The 17,452-nt window shown below is 41.0% G+C and overlaps 2 protein-coding genes across 2 annotated transcripts in view; both read right to left on the reverse strand.

Annotated features, from left to right (window-relative positions):
- The window catches only part of LOC117346368 (calcium-activated chloride channel regulator 1-like), a 62,569-nt gene extending 56,488 nt beyond the window's left edge, over positions 1-6,081 (reverse strand). The window contains exons 1-2 of the mRNA XM_033915803.1: positions 5,923-6,081; positions 7-144 (exon numbers count right to left, since the gene is read on the reverse strand). Of these exons, the coding sequence (XP_033771694.1) occupies positions 7-144; positions 5,923-6,081 (297 nt within the window). The remainder of the gene's footprint in view (positions 1-6; positions 145-5,922) is intronic.
- A 9,320-nt stretch (positions 6,082-15,401) lies between these two features.
- The window catches only part of LOC117346367 (calcium-activated chloride channel regulator 2-like), a 56,194-nt gene continuing 54,143 nt past the window's right edge, over positions 15,402-17,452 (reverse strand). The window contains exon 15 of the mRNA XM_033915802.1: positions 15,402-16,008. The gene's annotated coding sequence lies outside the window, so the exon portion shown is untranslated. The remainder of the gene's footprint in view (positions 16,009-17,452) is intronic.

The raw sequence follows: 17,452 nt of genomic DNA on the forward strand, positions 1-17,452 counted from the left end.
ACTTACCTTGTCATATGATTCTGTTTTTACTGGTGAATAATTTTTGGGAGGCCAGGTCAAAGGTATTAAAATTTTTACACTCCTGATAAATGCATGCTTCTTAGTTGCATGGAATAAGTAAGTGGAAGCTTCTTTTATCATACTCTAATATTGGAAATAAGGAAATAAATATTTATTAAGATTTATTAACTACCTTTATGAAAAGATTTACGCAAGGTGGTATATACGCATACAACGGGTGTATCTTGACATAGACAAATTACATTACAGTAATAGCAATCAGTTGTATGTGATCAGGGTCTTCTGCCTGGTGGCTATATTGAGGTTGACAAAGAAGTGCTAGCAAACTCTGAAATTGGAGGAAAGTGCAAGCATACAGCAGACAAAGAGTTAAAAAATCTGGAACCTTGATTGTGTTCCAGCTGTTTCTGAAATTCTATCTACTCAGGATTTACAGAGTTAGAAAACTTTAAACCATTATGTATTGCAGTGAAACCAGGTGCTTCAGTTTCATCTGCTCAGTCAACTGGAGGGAAGGGGGCAAGACCAGAATTGAAAATACAAGTAATCAAGTGTTTTGACAAAACACTGTTTCACCACTGGATTTTCATTGTTTTTCTTCTCAGAAGCCTGATACTGCTGTACACACAGTGAGGTGTGGCAAAGACATATGAACGCCTGAGGAAGGCAGATTATGCTGAAACACAGACCATGTTGGGTCCTATTGTACATCATTTAACATTAGGTCCTATCGAATACCATTCAACATTGTGATATGCTACCTCACTTTTTTGGTATTTTAATAAGGTTTCCTCAGGCAAGAGCCGCTGCACAATATTGTAAAGCTTTTATAACACGGGTTAACAAATCATTTTCATCAGAGTTAATGTTGGGTAGGTTTTGTAGTATTTTTCATGCTGATTTCAAATCTGTGTTTAGTTTTTCACTAGCACATCACATTTTTGTGATGAGGCTCATTATACATAATTATAAACATTAATTGGGCGTTTATAGGATAAACGTATAAGGAGGGTTAACGACAGTTGTCTTTGTTTTTCTATGCTACAGACATTATTTACAGTGATTAATAACAGTCTTTATCCTGCCAAGACATTGTACTAATCATCCAGATAGTTTCTGTTGTCTGTGGTTTATTCACAACGAAAGCACAATGTTGTCCAATTACCGTAGATCTGAAGAAGGTATTCAAATTGTACTTTGGCTATCCACTGGGTGACCAGGATAAGTCTTGGGTTCCACATATCATCTGTGCCAGTTGTTCCAATGGACTTTGTGACTGGCTCAATTGACGAAAGGCAGCGATGTCATTTGCAATCCCAATGATATGGAGAGAACCGCGAGACTATATTAAAGATTGCTACTTTGCCTTGTGAACACACGTGGTTTCTCAGCTAAAACTAAACACAAAATTATATATCCTACTCTGGATTCTGCTATTAAGCCTGTTCCTCATGATAACTCACTGCCTATCCCTGTACCTCCACAAGATGGACTTGCTTCTGTGAAACATGATGAGGAATGTGATGATGATGCAGCAGCTGGTCACAATCCAGAATTATCTGATCCCAATGTGAATGATGAAGATTCAGAACCAGAGACCTATACACAAGCTGAGCTCAATTATCCTATTCGTGATCTAAATCTTTCAAAAGAAAAAGCAAAACTTCTTGCTTCAAGGCTTAAGCAAAAGCACTTGCTTCAAAAGATGCTAATATAACTCATTTCAGAAAAAGGAATCATAACTTAACAACATTCTTCACTGTAAATGGCTCATTGTGCTTTTGTCTTGACATCAATGGACTCTTCAATGGTTTTTAGTGGAAACCTTTCTGGGCAACCATAAGTCTCCTTCATACAAGGAAGGATTTCAGAATCTCCTTGACTCATATCAGAAACTTTGCTGCCGCATGTCATTAAAAAAACCAATTTCTGCACTCACATCTTGACTTTTTTCTGGAAAATCTTGGTATGGTTAGTGACGAGAAAGGAGAATGTTTTCACCAGGACATTCAGTTAATGGAGTGTCGCTACCAAGGTTTCTGGAATGAGAGTATGATGGCTGATTACTGCCGGATGTTGTGCCATGACAATCCAGACACAACTCACAAAAATAAATTATACTCTAAGCATTTTTGAAGAAAAATTGGTTGCTAAGTGACACAGTCCAGTATAATTTTGCTTTGCTGTATGCTTATTTGACTTTGGACTGAAGATATGGCAACATTTCTTTAAGTTGATGCAATTCTTAAAACCCTATATGCTAAAATGCTATAAACGAACATTAGTCATGACTTTAAAAGTTTACGTGACTGAAAAAACTAATAACAGATCTGAAATCAGCATGAAAAACTGATTTAGAAAAATGTGCTGTGCTGTCAGATGATTCCCGAAAAAAAAAATTTTGTTGCCTTGTGTGTTCTTCTACTACTTGTGGCAGATAAAAAAATGTTTTATAAAAGTGACCAAACCAATCGGTGTCTTATTTAATCTTGTTACAGGATATCTGTTGATTTTTTGTTTGATTACCCCCAGATTGTATAAAGTGTGCCTAAAGTTAGGTTTTCAATTGAATTGGATTTATTTCACTTGATATACCACTTAGACAAATGTATTAAGCTGTTTATATAAAAATACAATTTTGAAAGTAACAATTACAATAAACATACCTACATCAGTATGCCTAGCCGATGTAGGCACCTAACTTAATTGGTTAATAGGCTTAATTGATGCCAATAATTGGCCATATGTTAGCACAATACACATTTTGAACCTTGCTATATATAGAATTTTCTCCTAAGTGATGAAAGGTAACAACTTTTTGATCACCTACTTGTGAAATGTTTTCTGACATGTTTATATTGTTCAAAATCCATTGTGTAAGTTTTTTAATTCATAAATTTAAGGAATGTAATATTCTGCAAGACTAGTTTTTCTATAAACATAACCAATTTATGTCTCTATTCCCTGTTTCTTTGCTTCTTAATTGATAAGTGAAGTAAGCTTGGAAATAGGTAAATTAAATAATGATAGCAATGATGATACAGTATGATTAAAATATACATTAAAACTGTATAGTAGAATATTCATATAACAGAAATATAATAGGTGGAGGGACATTTCCAAATCTGATTTTGAATGTTTTGCAAAAAAAAGTCCAAAAATCAAGTGCCAAACATGGTTATTTGTTAACTAGAAAATGTCTATTTTAGATGTTTTTGTGACCATGCATCTTTCTTTAAGGGCCATAAAAAAAAAAATCAGTGGAGAAGAAAACTGTTTAGTGCTATTCTTTACACCGTATCTAAAATTAGGTGCAGCTTACAAAATAGCACTTTGGGCTAGATTCACTAAGCAAACCGATTGTGTACCGATCAGTTTGAGACCCGATTTTATTCCGGCCCAATTCACTTACCTCTCTGCTGATCCGATTCTGATCCATGCATGAAAATGAGGGGAATGGCATGCAAAGAAGGCAGGGACGCAATTCACAAAACAAATTTTGCGATCTGACTGGGATGGCTGATCAACCCAAGAAGCGATTGCTGGGGACCAGTAGCAAACGTCCTTTCCAACTCTCCAGCTCCACTGCTGCCCTGCTCTCTGCACGCCCTGCTCTCTGCTGCCCCGAATCTCTCCTGCCTGCTGCCCTGCTCTCCCTTGAATCGCCGCTCAAATCTCTCCCGCCTGCCGCCCTGCTCTCCCCCCGAATTTCTCCTGCCCTTCTCTACACAGTGAGCCCGTGGATTTAAAGCGGGTTAAAACCACAGGCTCACTGAGCTAAAAAGTATAAAAGTAAAAAAAAAAAAGTTGCAACTTAGACGGGTCTTAGATGCATGCGCAGACTATCTACAGATGGTCTGCGCATGCGTCGGGATTGCACACTAGCGATCTGTGTCGGCAGATGGTGGCGTTCCTCCGATCGCCCCATTAGAATATTACTGCTTTCTGAATCCATCAGACTTGCCCGGATCGTACACGGATCGGTCACGATCGGGCAGGTTAGTGAATCTAGCCCTTAGTGCTGGGATCCGTGACTAAATTTAGGCGCTACCTTTTACACCAACTAAAACCTGGTGTAAATCCTTGTACTGAACTTAGGTATGGATTAGATGTATTCTATAGCAGTATGCGTAAATTTTCAGAATGCTCATGCCCCTCCCAGGCCATGGCCCCTTTTAAGTTCCACACATTAGAATTTACACGCACCCCTTTATAGAAAACACCTAAAAAGATGCATGCATAAATTCTAATTAGAGCCAATTAGTGCTGATAATTGCTTGTTAGTGGTCATTATCAGTGCTGATGGGCTCATTAATCAATTGAGAGCATGCAGCTCAAAGTGTCATATATAGAATCTGAGGAATAGAGTGTTTGCCATCCTATTAATGAAGTGGTAGGTTAGCTTTCCTCTTAGCCCAGATACTTTCTCTGGCACAGTTGGCTTCCACCTTAAGTGGACATGTCCTCTCCTGGAACTATATCATCACGAATCTTCATTCAGAGCGACAAAGGATTTTCTGTATTTCTTTTGGTAAAAAAATGCTTCTTTAGTCTTCATATGCTGAGGAAAGTGAGATCGTACTTTCATCATTCTCACTTCATCATCCTTGTTCAATCCACCATCCTCTCTAGACTGGATTATTGCAACTCCATCTATTTAAGCCTAACTAAAAAAAAACTCCATAGACTTCAGCTAATCCAGAACGCCGCGGCCAAGCTTATTTTCGCAAAAGGCAAGTTCGACCACGTCTCCCCACTCCTGTCCAAACTTCACTGGCTCCCAGTTCACTCCAGAGTCCTCTTTAAATGTGCCTGTTTAGCTTTCAAGATCCTACATGGCATCCTCCCTCCCGTTATCCCACTCTTCTAGAATTCCTCTAACCCTAATTCCACTAGATCCTCCCAAAAACTGAAACTATCATTCCCCTCTGCAAAAGGTATATCCCGCTTAGGAAAACTAGGAACATCCCTCCCCTTTAGAACCACAGAACTCTGGAATAACCTCACATACCCGCTCATAGTTTCAAGTTCCCTCCAATCCTTCCGCAAACACCTGAAAACTTGGCTCTTTTCAAAAATCTAACACTTCCCGCTTTTTGGTTCCTTGTCCCTCTTTATCTTCCTAGCTCCTTTCCTATAACCCTTCATTGTAGCTCCTTTTCAACCAAACCTGTAAACCGTGCCGAGCTCTACGCTTGTGGAGATGGCGCGGTATACAAACCTAAGGTTTAGTTTAGTTTAGTTTTTCCACCTTCTGCTTGTCCACCCATTATCCATGCATTGCACCTATAGTCTTTGGCAAAGAGTGCATAGACTACATCTTCTTCTGGAACCAGGTATTTGTGCACTCATTCTGGCCACTAGGAGGCACTAATATTCAGTTGCCATCACTCCCTCTCTCACAGGAACTACTGTACTTTTTTAGCATCCTTAAGCCCAACAAATTCAAGGAGCAGAAGCTAGTTTAGAAATAAAAGCCAAATCTCTCGCATTGTATGTAAAAGGTATCCTTGCTGCTTCTGAACCACTGTTACTCCTTGGCCGCTTACTTCTTGTGCACTTATTTATGTAATACACTAGCAGCATTTTCTAATTTTTAGCCAGCCTGAAATAATTTGCTTTTCATTGCTTTGTGGAAAACCTATCACTACTGGAAAAAAAATGCCTTGGATTTCTCTCTATATTATCCCTAATTCGTATTGTATTTATTTCTTTTTAATTTTTTTATAAACCATGCTGAGCTCTATTGTCATAGAGAAGATGCGGTATATAAGCCTAAAGTTTAGTTTAGTTTTAGTTTATTGTACGGAATAAGAAAATGAAAGTAAAAGTTGTGTAAAAGCATTTTTCATCATAAAAATCATTCTATTATCAAATGAAATATTCCAATTTCTTTCTTACCTTTATACTGTCAATTATTCTTTGATTTTCGGGTATGCTAGGATTAATTGCAATAACAATGTTCTCATAGCCGCCATTGTTCAGCTGCACCATGGAACCTTCCACCACAGAGAGCAGCTGAAGGGCCCATAGAAAGACAATACTCTTAAAGAAAAGCATGTTACTCCTCTCTCAACCAATCGTACTCTTCCCAGAGCAAAGTTTCAACTGGGCTATATATGCTGCTATAATGTTTACTTTGAATCTTATCAACAGTACCTTTTACTACAAGACTTTGGAGTGCCTTATGAATATTTATCTAAGAGGATGGTGATAATTATAGGGGAAAAGAATGACTCTTCAAGTGTACCATTACAGGTTAACTACATAATACCTCAGGTTACAGGTTAACTACATAATACCATGATCATAATGACAAAATAGTTATAATGTGAGATCCTAGCCTTGGCTGACCTCTAAGATCTGCTACTTATGCTCCTATGCCCGATCGGCAGAACGTCACTAGCTGAAATCCCATGCTCATACTGGCTTTGTTCTCTTCAAATTCCTACTGACCTCCTTCCAATCCACCCTTTCACTTGCAAAACAAGATTACTATGCTCATTTGTCTGATTCTCTTGGATCCAATCCTCGCTGTCTCTTTGCCACACTCAACTCTCTACTCAGGGTGACCTCACTTCCGATTCCTCTTTTGCTTTTTCCACAGACTGTGGCAGAGCACTTCCATGGCAAGGTTTACATGATTAACTTTGAGTTCTTGCCAAATTAGCTCTGCCTCTCCCTCCTCCCATCTGCCCCACTGACCCTCTGCCGACCCCTGATGCCTTTTCTTCCTTCTCTGAGATCACGGAGGTGAAAACTACACATTTTTCTTTCCTCCTCCAAACCTGTTCCTCTGATCCCATCTCTACCCATCTACTGATCACCATCTCTTCTACTGTCATCCTCACTATCTGCCATATCCTCAACCTATCGCTCTTTATTGCAACTGTACCCATCTTCAAACATGTCATAGTTACACTGCTCCTCAAAAATCCATCTGCTTCTCCCTATTATCACCCCTTCTCCCTCTTCCCCTTCTTATCTAAACTACTTGGACATGTTGTTAACTGCTGTTGTCTTGACATCCTTTCGTCTCTAGCTATTCTCGACCTGCTTCAATCAGGCTTTCGCTCTTTCCATTTTATGGAAACTGCCCTTGCTAAAGTCTTCAATACCTGCTCCTGGCTAAATCCAAAGGTCTCTAGTCCATCCTCATCCTCCCTGATCTATTAGCAGCATTTGGCACGGTAGATCACCACCTACTCATTAATATGCTGTTCTTGCTTGGATTCCAAGGCTCTGTTATCTCATTGTTTTCTTCTTCTCTCTCCTGTCACACTTTTAGCGTGTGCTCTAGAACAGTGTTCTTCAACCTGTTTACACCCGTGGACCGGCAAAAATAAAATAATTATTTTGTGGACCGGCAAACTACTAGGACTAAAATTTAAAAACCCCGTTTACGCCCCATCTCCACGAGCTCGGTCCCCGCAAACTATCTGATCCCATCTGCACAAGCCGCAATTATGATTTTATATTGAACGTATTTTATTAAAGTATAAAAAGAAATAATATTCTGAACAATTTTGATTTTATAAATACAAATATACAGAGCATGGACCAACAAAACCCCTGTCTCCCCTCCCCTTTACATATATCCCCTCTACTATCAAGAAAACTGAACAAGCCAAGTTATTATAGAATGCTACATAGAAATATCATGCTAACAGAATACTGCAGTCCCCAGTTATGTCTCTAGTAGGATATATAATTCAAACCTGATATATTCTAATGCCAAAATAGAAATAAAATTATTTTTTTCTACCTTTTGTTGTCTCTGGTTTCTGCTTTCATCTTCTTTTCACTCTTTTCCTTCCAGCATCTGCCCGTTCCATCCAATGTCTGCCTCTCCCCCTTCCATATGTATCTGACTTCTTTCTATGCCCCTCTTCCTTGTCCATCCTCCTCTCTCCTTTTTACATCATTCATTCCAGCTTCACTGCCTTCTTCATTTTTATCTCTCCTACACCAGATCTAGCATCTTTATCCCGCTCTCATTTCTCTGCTGACCCCCTTTCTCATTCCTCTCTCTCCCCTTTCTCTCATCTGATCTCTCCATTCCACCCTGACCCCCTTCCCCTCCTGTAATCTTCCTGCCAGCTGTTTCCTTCCTTTTTTCTTTCTCCCTACCCTCCTTCCTTTTTTTTCTTCTACCTTCCCTCCTCCCTCTATCCAACATTAACTCTCTTCAAATCCCTTTCCCTCCTCCCTCCCAGTAGCATCTCTCCTTCTTCTCTCTTCCCTCCTCCCTCTATCCAACATTAACTCTCTTCCCATCCCTTTCCCTCCTCCCCTCCCAGCAGCATCTCTCCTTCTTCTCCCTTCCCTCCTCCTTCTATCCAACAGTAACTCTCTTCCCATCCCTTTCCCTCCTCCCCTCCCAGCAGTATCTCTCCTTCTTCTCCCTTCCCTCCTCCCTCTATCCAATATTAACTCTCTTCCCATACCTTTCCCTCCTCCCCTTCCATCAGCATCTCTCCTTCTTCTCCCTTCCCTCCTCCCTCTATCCAACATTAACTCTCTTCCCATCCCTTTCCTTCCTCCCCTCCCAGCAGCATCTCTCCTTCTAACTCCCTTCAAGTCCAGTAACAGCTCTCCCTTTTCCAGACCTTCCCAGCCTCCTACAGTGGCTTCCTCCCCTTCCAGCAGCTCTCGGTACTTGCCTGCAGGAAGTTGCCGGTAAATCACTGCCCTGGCAAATTGGAGAGCTGGTGGGAGGGGAGACAGCCACTGTGAAGGCTCCACAGGATCTTGTTCGTACATGCTGACCATCTCCCTCCACCTGCACCTGAATCTGCAGCTCTCTCCGGTCTAATCGCAACTTCCCCGCGGCCCTCTTCAGCAACTCGGCAGGGGTGGCGATCAAGACACGCTGCCAACGTCGGGACCTTCACTCTCTGAGTCCCGCCTATTTTGTTTCAACTTCCTGTTTCCGAACAGGCGAGACTCACAAAGGGAAGGCCCCGACGTTGGCAGCCTATCTTGATCGCCTGAGGCTGGGAGGATCATTAATCAGCAGGAACCGCAGTCAGGAGGAACCGCAGTCGGCAGGAAATTTAACTGCCGACTTTGATCTCGCCGGCCCTGTGCGGACCGGCAGAAATTTTCTGCGGACCGCCACCGGTCCGCGGACCGGCGGTTGAAGAACTGTGCTCTAGAAGATCCTCCTCTGCTGCCATTCTGCTATTGGTCGGCTTACCTCAGGGCTCTATCCTGGGACTTCTTCTTTTTTCCATCTACACTTCTTCCCTTGGCTCACTAATCTTCATGGCTTCCAGTACTATCTCTATGCTGATAACTCACAAATTTACCTCTCTATGCCTGAAATGTCTATGAGAATCTAGGCCTGAGTATCAACCTGCCTGGCTGACATTGCTACCTTGATGTCTCATCACCATCTAAAATTAATAATGGCCATGACTAAACTCCTTATCTTTCCTCCTTGGGATCTAGCTAGGTACTTGAGACCTGGGTTGGCCACTGGGTTGGATACTGGGCTTGATAGATTTTCAGTATGTTCCAGTATGACAATTCTTATGTTCTCTTAAACCTGCCTCTCCCCTTCCTCCATTCTCTATTTTAGTGGATAACACTCTCATCCTTCTTGTCTTGTCAGCTCGCAACCTCGGGTTCATCTTTGACTTACCTCTTTCCTTCTCTTCTTATATACAGCAAACCGCAAAAATGTGTTGCTTCTTTCTATACAATGTTGCTAAAATCTGGGATTTCCTTTCTGAGCATGCTGCCAAGATCTTCATCCACGCTCTAGTCACCTCTCGCCTGGATTACTGTAACTTGCATCTTGTGGGTCTTCTGCTTAGCCATCTCTCTCCCCTTCAATCTGTTTAGAATTCAGTTACATGCCTCATATTCTGCCAGTATCATTATGCTCACGTGACCCCTTCTCCTCGTTGCTTCATTGGTTCCCTGTCTGCTTCCGCAAACAGTTCAAACTTCTCTTATTGACCTACAAGTGTATTCATTCTCTCCCATACTCCACTCTGGGAATTCTGTTCATTGGGCAAGTCTCTCTTGTCTGTACCCTTCTCCTCTACCACCAACTCCTGACTCCATCCCTTGTGCCTTGTTGCGCCATATGTCTGGAACAACCTGGTTCGGTACATCAAGCTCTATCTCTGGCAGTATTCAAATCCAGGCTGAAGACCCACTTTTTCAAAGTTGCATTTAACCCTACCAACTGGTAAAGCATCATATTTGTTTATCATTCCCTCTGTAGTCCTCTACCCTCTCTAGCCCTTCATCCTTTTTTATTTCCCTACATGAGCAGCTTAAATTGATTCACTATTTTGTCCACTGTGTCTGTCATAATTAGATTATAAGCTCTTTTGAACAGGGGACTATTTCTTGCGTTTCAATATACAGCTCGGTGTGTGTCTGGTAGTGCTATAGAAATAAATAGTAGTAGTAGTTGCACTGTTTTAAATATTAAAGCAGTCTACATTCAGTTTTCTTGTCCTTCCAACAATATAATGTGCTTTTAAGACTGCGTTGTATTTCTTCTAATTCTTTTTGTCACCTGTATAAAATTTATTTTCTGTGAAGGGAGGTACTAGTTTCACTTCCTTGGTGGCTTTGTTGTTCTGGTTCTCAGTTGTGAAGTTTAGGCAGAAGTTTAGTAGGTAATGGTATGTCCATGGTACTGGAGTACATTTGATGTTCGTTGTAAGATTAGCGGGGGCAGATGCAAGTATGTCTAGGGTGTGTCCTTTTTTCATGTGTGGGACCCGAGGGTATGACAGTGATTTTGCAGTCTTCAAGCAATGTTTTGAGTTTGGAGACATCTTTGTTATCGGTAGATTTGAGGGGGAGGTCGATATCTCAGAGGATGAGCAGTTTGGTGTGTTGGCTTGCCAGGTTTGTTATTATTTCTATCATTTTAGGGATGGAGCTTGGTTGTGAGTTGGTGGGGGGGGGGGGAGGTCTGTAGATCAGTAGGATTCCAATGTTGTTAAATGTGGACTTGGGCTTGTCTTCAAGTTTACAAACAATGTATTCCAGATCTGGGTGGGTTGCTGAGTTTAACTCAGTGATGATATAAGAGCTTTTGCATATTATCGTTAGGCCATCACCTCGCTTGTGTATCCTAGGGAATTGAAGTATATTGTGCCCTTGAAGGCAGAGGTGGGGGAATTCTGGGCTATCTAGGTCTTTTAGCCATGTTTCCGCGATGAATGAGAGGTCTAGGTTGTTGGTTGTGATTAGATCGTTTAAGAGGAATAATTTACCACCGATCTTGCGTTGACATACATGCAAGGGATGGAGGCGGGTTTTTTTCCATTATTTGATGCTGTTGTTTTACAGATTGTGGATTGATGTATGGCTTGACGAGGGGTTGTTTTTGCTATCTTTTGTTATTGATTTTTTGTTCCAGAGTATAGGGATAGTGTTTTGGTGGGTTTCATAGCTTTTCGCAGGCACTGGGGGATCTAGGGGTCTTGAACTCTTGCTTAGGGTGTCAAGAGGGGTGGAAGTTGTTGCTGGAGGATGTGCAGTGTATTGCTGCCAAGCTGGAGAGGCAAAGTATTGGGAAAATTTGGGTGAGTGGGGATTTCATTTTGAGGGTTTGAAGATCTGAGGTGGAGCTGGGGATAATGGAGAGGGTGAGGAGGGCTTTTATGTGTGTGTGTGTGAGGAGATGGGAGGTTGAGGGCTGTCTGGTGTTTGTGGTGAGTGGATAGGGTTGACTGAGTCGCTGGACTATTGTGAGAGTTGTTGAGTGGGGTGGTGTGGTTTTGTTTGAATGTTAGTTTGTTTCTTTTGCTGGAAGTCGTTGCTGTCAGTCGCTGTGCAAAGGAGCGCACCTTTGGCTTGCGCCTTAGGTAACGCACCGAAAGGCACGTTGGGAGGCGGAGTTCATCTCTCACGCCGGCCCAACCTCCTTCCCTTGTGGCCTCTTGGACAATATAACTCACCTTGGACTGTTGCTTAAAAAGCTGTGAAATAAACCCAGATCTCTTTCCGTACATACTTGAGATGTTTCTTGTATTCCCTGGCTTTTTGTTAGGTATTGACAGCACCATTACTTTTAGAGTTGGGGAGAAACCATATTTTACGAAACCCTGTCATTTCTAGATCTGGGTGCCTTGGAATGAATGACCTAAAATTGAAGTACTTGAAATATTCATGGATGTTATTCAGTATATGCAGAAAAGCATGTGTGCACAGTTAAAAAAAATGTGTTATTGGAAGCTATTTGTGACATAGAAAGTCCAAAGAGAAATTCAGTTGTATATATCACTAGAATAATCTCAGTGCTCACTGTAATATACATTTATTTAAATTTATTTATTTATTTCAACTATCCCTCCCCCCAGACAGGATACAAATCTGCTGAAATAATAGAGGAAGTAATATGCTTCAAAAATGCTCTGGGGGGTTTTCCCCTTATATTCAATGAACAGGAAGTCTGTAGTAATGTCTCTGTTCTGAAACCTTACACATAAGCACTATCTTATCTTTGCTCATGTTGTACATTGAACAGTCTGAAGCAACTTTTCAAAATTTGTATCCTAATAAAATTTATATGCCCTGTAAAAATAGAGCAAACCTGGACTTAAAACATAGGTTATGGAATGCTTTGAGGGCTACCGGTATATTCTTTGCTTTAACAAAATCAGTACTCAATAATTCTGAACTACACATACTCAAGAACTTCATTACTCTGGATATTTTCTTATAAGCTTTACATTACATTAGTGTCTTCTATCCCTCCAATACCTTTCAGTTCTAGGCGGTTTACAAGAACTGGCCTGGGCATTCCCAAGGATATTACAAGGTTGATAGATATAGTACACGTCGGAATCTGGGAAGGGTCAATATGGTCTGGTTAGAATCATTTGACAAATTTCTTGAATAGTATAGTTTTCAGTTCTTTCCTGAATGTTTTGTAGAGACAAATTATAAAATGTTGTCTACAGCAGTACTTATGTACTTTTAAACAGTCAAATAAAACTAGTTTTTATTCAGATTCATGACTGCCAGATGATTTTACATCCATTAGGGGTTCATTTTTTAATTTATGCCATTTCAGACAATAATACGTCAAGTATTTCAATTATTTCTAAACCTTGAATAGCAAATATAAATAGTCAAAAGGAGATACACATTTCATTCCATATCTAGAAAATTATCATCTAAACTCAGCTCCATAATAAGGAAAGGCAAGATATACCTAAAGAATATAGGGCTCCTTTTACGAAGGTGTGCTAGGGCCTTAACGCACGGAATAGCGCATGCTAAATTGTCGCACGCGCTAGCCGCTACCACCTCCTTTTGAGCAGGCAGTAGATTTTTGGCTGGCGTGCACTAACAACGCTAGCGCACCTTCGTAAAAGGAGCCCATAGAGTCTTGAAAAAGTTAAAAAAAAAAAGGAACAGGCAAAGAAAAGGGGACTATTGAATAATTAACACAGACAGAGGGTATAACTATCATATCTTTAACATATTAAACTGAAGAGATCACGGGTACTTTATGAATATTTAGAAAGAATGTTCAGTGCTATTTAGCTGGCTGGAAATGGCTCCTGGGCAGCTAAATAGCATTACGCTTGTCTCTGTTAAGAACCACAAAGGGCTTCTGCCTTTTCTTCTGAGTAGCCCAAATCAGAATTGGATTGCCATCCCTCCCCCCTCTGAGCTCAGGACTTGATTGCTTCTAATCACATAAGCAGGTGTTTCAAAGTTTAATTTAGAAATGTAAGTAACTTGTAAAAACAAGAGACGTGAATGGCCTATAGCATTACATTACATTAGGAATTTCTTTCATATTATTAAGAGATATTCCAGATTTTTTAACTGATGTTGTAAGCTTTAACCATCTATAAAACTGAGAATCAGGTAAATCAAAAAATTTGCTAAAATCCAGGAAACTTTTTTCCCCCTCTATCAGTATATAGGGATTATTCCATAAGGAGTGATAGCAAGACTTTGGGGTTACTAAGACATGGTTCAAATCTTTATGAATTGTACACGTGGTTCCAATCATGAGATTAGCAATAAGCAAGACAGGGAGTATTATACCGGGAGTCCTGAATAATGGGATAGATACTAGAAAGGCATTTTCAATTTGTAACCACCTCTGAGAGGATTCATAATCTGTTGAAACAAGCCAACTGAACCTTGGCATAGTAAAAAAGCTTTGTGGTATAATAATAAATATGGAAAGTTGCGTAACATAGTCTTGTAATTCCAAGGAAGTATAAAATCAGAAAGAGAATAATGATGGAAACATATTGAGAACATAAGAATTGCCGCTGCTGGGTCAGACCCTGGGTCCATCGTGCCCAGCAATCCGCTCACGTGGCAGCCCTCTGGTCAAAGACCAGTGCCCTAACTGAGACTAGCCCTACCTGCGTACATTCTGGTGCAGCAGGAACTTGTCTAACTTTGTCTTGAATCCCCGGAGGGTGTTTTCCCCTATGACAGACTCCGGAAAAGCGTTCCAGTTTTCTACCACTCTCTGGGTGAAGAAGGACTTCTTTAAGTTCATAGAAACATAGAAATAGATGACAGATAAGGGCCACGGCCCATCTAGTCTGCCCACCCCAATGACCCTCCCCTACCTTTTTCTGTGAATAGATCCCACGTGTCTATCCCATTTGGCCTTAAAATCAGGCACGCTGCTGGCCTCAATAACCTGAAGTGGAAGACTATTCCAGCGATCAACCACCCTTTCAGTGAAAAAGAATTTCCTGGTGTCCCCGTGCAGTTTCCCGCCCCTGATTTTCCACGGATGCCCCCTTGTTGCCGCGGGACCCTTGAAAAAGAAGATATCTTCTTCCACCTCGATGCGGCCTGTGAGATACTTGAATGTCTCGATCATGTCACCCCTCTCTCTGCGTTCCTCGAGTGAGTACAGCTGCAACTTATCCAGCCGTTCCTCGTACGGGAGATCCTTGAGTCCCGAGACCATCCGGGTGGCCATTCTCTGGACCGACTCCAGTCTCAGCACATCCTTACGGTAATGCGGCCTCCAATATTCCAGGTGGGGCCTCACCATGGATCTATACAATGGCATAATGACTTCAGGCTTACTGCTGACGAAACTCCTGCATATGCAACCTATGATTTGCCTTGCCTTGGATGAAGCTTGCTCCACTTGATTGGCAGTCTTCATGTTCTCACTGATGATCACCCCTAAGTCTCGTTCTGCTTCAGTTCTTGTTAGGATCTCGCCATTAAGAGTGTAAGGTTTGCATGGATTTTGGCTGCCCAGGTGCATGACTTTGCATTTTTGGGCATTGAAGCTGAGTTGCCAGGACCTAGACCAGCGCTCCAGTAGTTCGTACAGAATCTATCCCCTTTCAATTTTATTTTATTTTTTTATTGAAATTGTCTTTATTAGCAATTGCAGGGGAACATACAAACAGGATCAAAAGTGCTCTCTCATTCTCCCTACCTTGGAGAGGGTGAACAACCTGTCCTTATCTACTAAGTCTATTTCCTTCAGTACCTTGAATGTTTTGATCATGTCCCCTCTCAATCTCCTTTGTTCGAGAGAGAGGAACAATCATCATTTTTAAAGAATCAAATCTACCCTATATGGCAGATGAAGGGAAGACCAGGGAAGCAATGCACTTTAACTTTATCGGTCACTTTTTTCCATGTTGATTTTAGATGAAGAAATAAGATCTGTATCAATATAAATAGCCAGGTGCTTGGTAGAAGTGATCTATTTAATGGATATATAGGAATAGCAAAAGGAACAAAGTACTAATTTATTGGCATTAGTTCTGTCTTATTCCAATTTACTTTGTATCCAAAAATTGTTGAGAAAATGGAGATTGTACTGATTATTTCAAAGAGGTTTGAGGATTGGAGGAATGTAGTATAATCAGCATATGCAGATAATTTGTATTCTGAGTCAGCTTAAGATATATCAGAAATGCAGGGATTTTGTTGAATTGCAGACAACAAAAGCTCCAGGTAGGCCAGTTTCTTCTTAGAATTTATGTTAGGTCATTTCCCCTGAGGAATAAGAATAGGATACAGCATTTAAATAGTAAAACTTTCCATTGATTTTATACCTCTTTCTCTTTTTTAAAACTATTTCTTTTATTTAATATTAGTAACTTTCAAACAAAATTGCAAGTTAAGATTTGTAGAAGAAAATAGAAATATAAAAACACAAGCAATGAATTAATACTAATAAAATTCAAAAATATAAATCCATGAAGTCCTCAATATAGGGAGGTTTAGAAAAAAACACAAAAGGGGAAAAGATAGTCATAAGGTAAAAGCAAGCAGATTGAATCTGTGCTCATGTCTACCAATTCACATAGAAGGCATATGACTCAAACCCTGAGACCAGTTCTAAGAAGTATGCCCCTCAGATGATACTATTTTAACCTCATCTGCTAGAAAATAAAATGACCACACACAGGAAAATTGTAACCAAAATATAGCATAAATCTCCAAGACCTTTGGACATTGACATGGCTTTGTGTTTCATTGTGCATTGTATTAAGGGATTGCCACTCCAAGATGCCACCATAAGTAGTAGTTTGAGTGGAGTATGGCCCGAGTCCCCATCTCTATGGTTTATCTCTATGAAATAGCCCACTAGGATAATTTAGGAACCTGCTTGCTGCTCTAATAGGACTGGTCATAACATCTGAAGCTGTCATACTGGCAGGCATGTACTGTTTCATCCACATCTTTGGAGGATGGGAAAGGGTCAGTGACCACTGGGGGAATGTGTTGGAGGTCATGCTTATACCCCTCCAGTAGTCATCTGGTCAGTTTGGGCATGTTTTTGGCACTTATTCATTGTTAAACGGTTCATAGACAACCCCGCGAAAGACAAAGGCGTGCGCCGACAACTGAGCGCAAGACGGAGGTGCGCGCCAAAGAAAATTACAGTTTTTAGGGGATCCGATGGGGGGTTTTGTTGGGGAGCCCCCCCCAGTTTACTTAATAGAGATCGCGCCGGCGTTATGGAGGGTTTGGGGGGTTGTAACCGTCCACATTTTACTGTAAACTTAACTTTTTCCCTAAAAACAGGGAAAAAGTGAAGTTTTCAGTAAAATGTGGGGGGTTACAACCCCCCAAACCTCCCACAACACCCCCACAACGCGGCGCGATGTCTATTAAGTAAAGTGGGGGGTTCCCCCCACGCCCCCCTGTCGGAGCCCCAAAAACAGTAATTTTGTGCGGCGCGCACCCCCACGCTGCGCTCAATTGTCTGTGCGCGCCTTTGTCCCGGCGCGCTTTTGACCTGACACCGTTAAAACAGGTCTAGCTCCAAATGTCTACATTGTGCCCTGAATGTATTTTAAAATATTTATTGCAGAAAAACATCCAAATCATAAGCCTACCCTAGTCCTGCCCAGACCACGCCTCTAACAGGCCCCCTCAAGATTTAGACACACTGCAGATGAGCAACATAGAAATCAGTCTAGAAAATGGGTTT

Source organism: Geotrypetes seraphini, chromosome 12 (genome assembly GCF_902459505.1).
Source record: "Geotrypetes seraphini chromosome 12, aGeoSer1.1, whole genome shotgun sequence".
Taxonomy (NCBI): domain Eukaryota; kingdom Metazoa; phylum Chordata; class Amphibia; order Gymnophiona; family Dermophiidae; genus Geotrypetes; species Geotrypetes seraphini.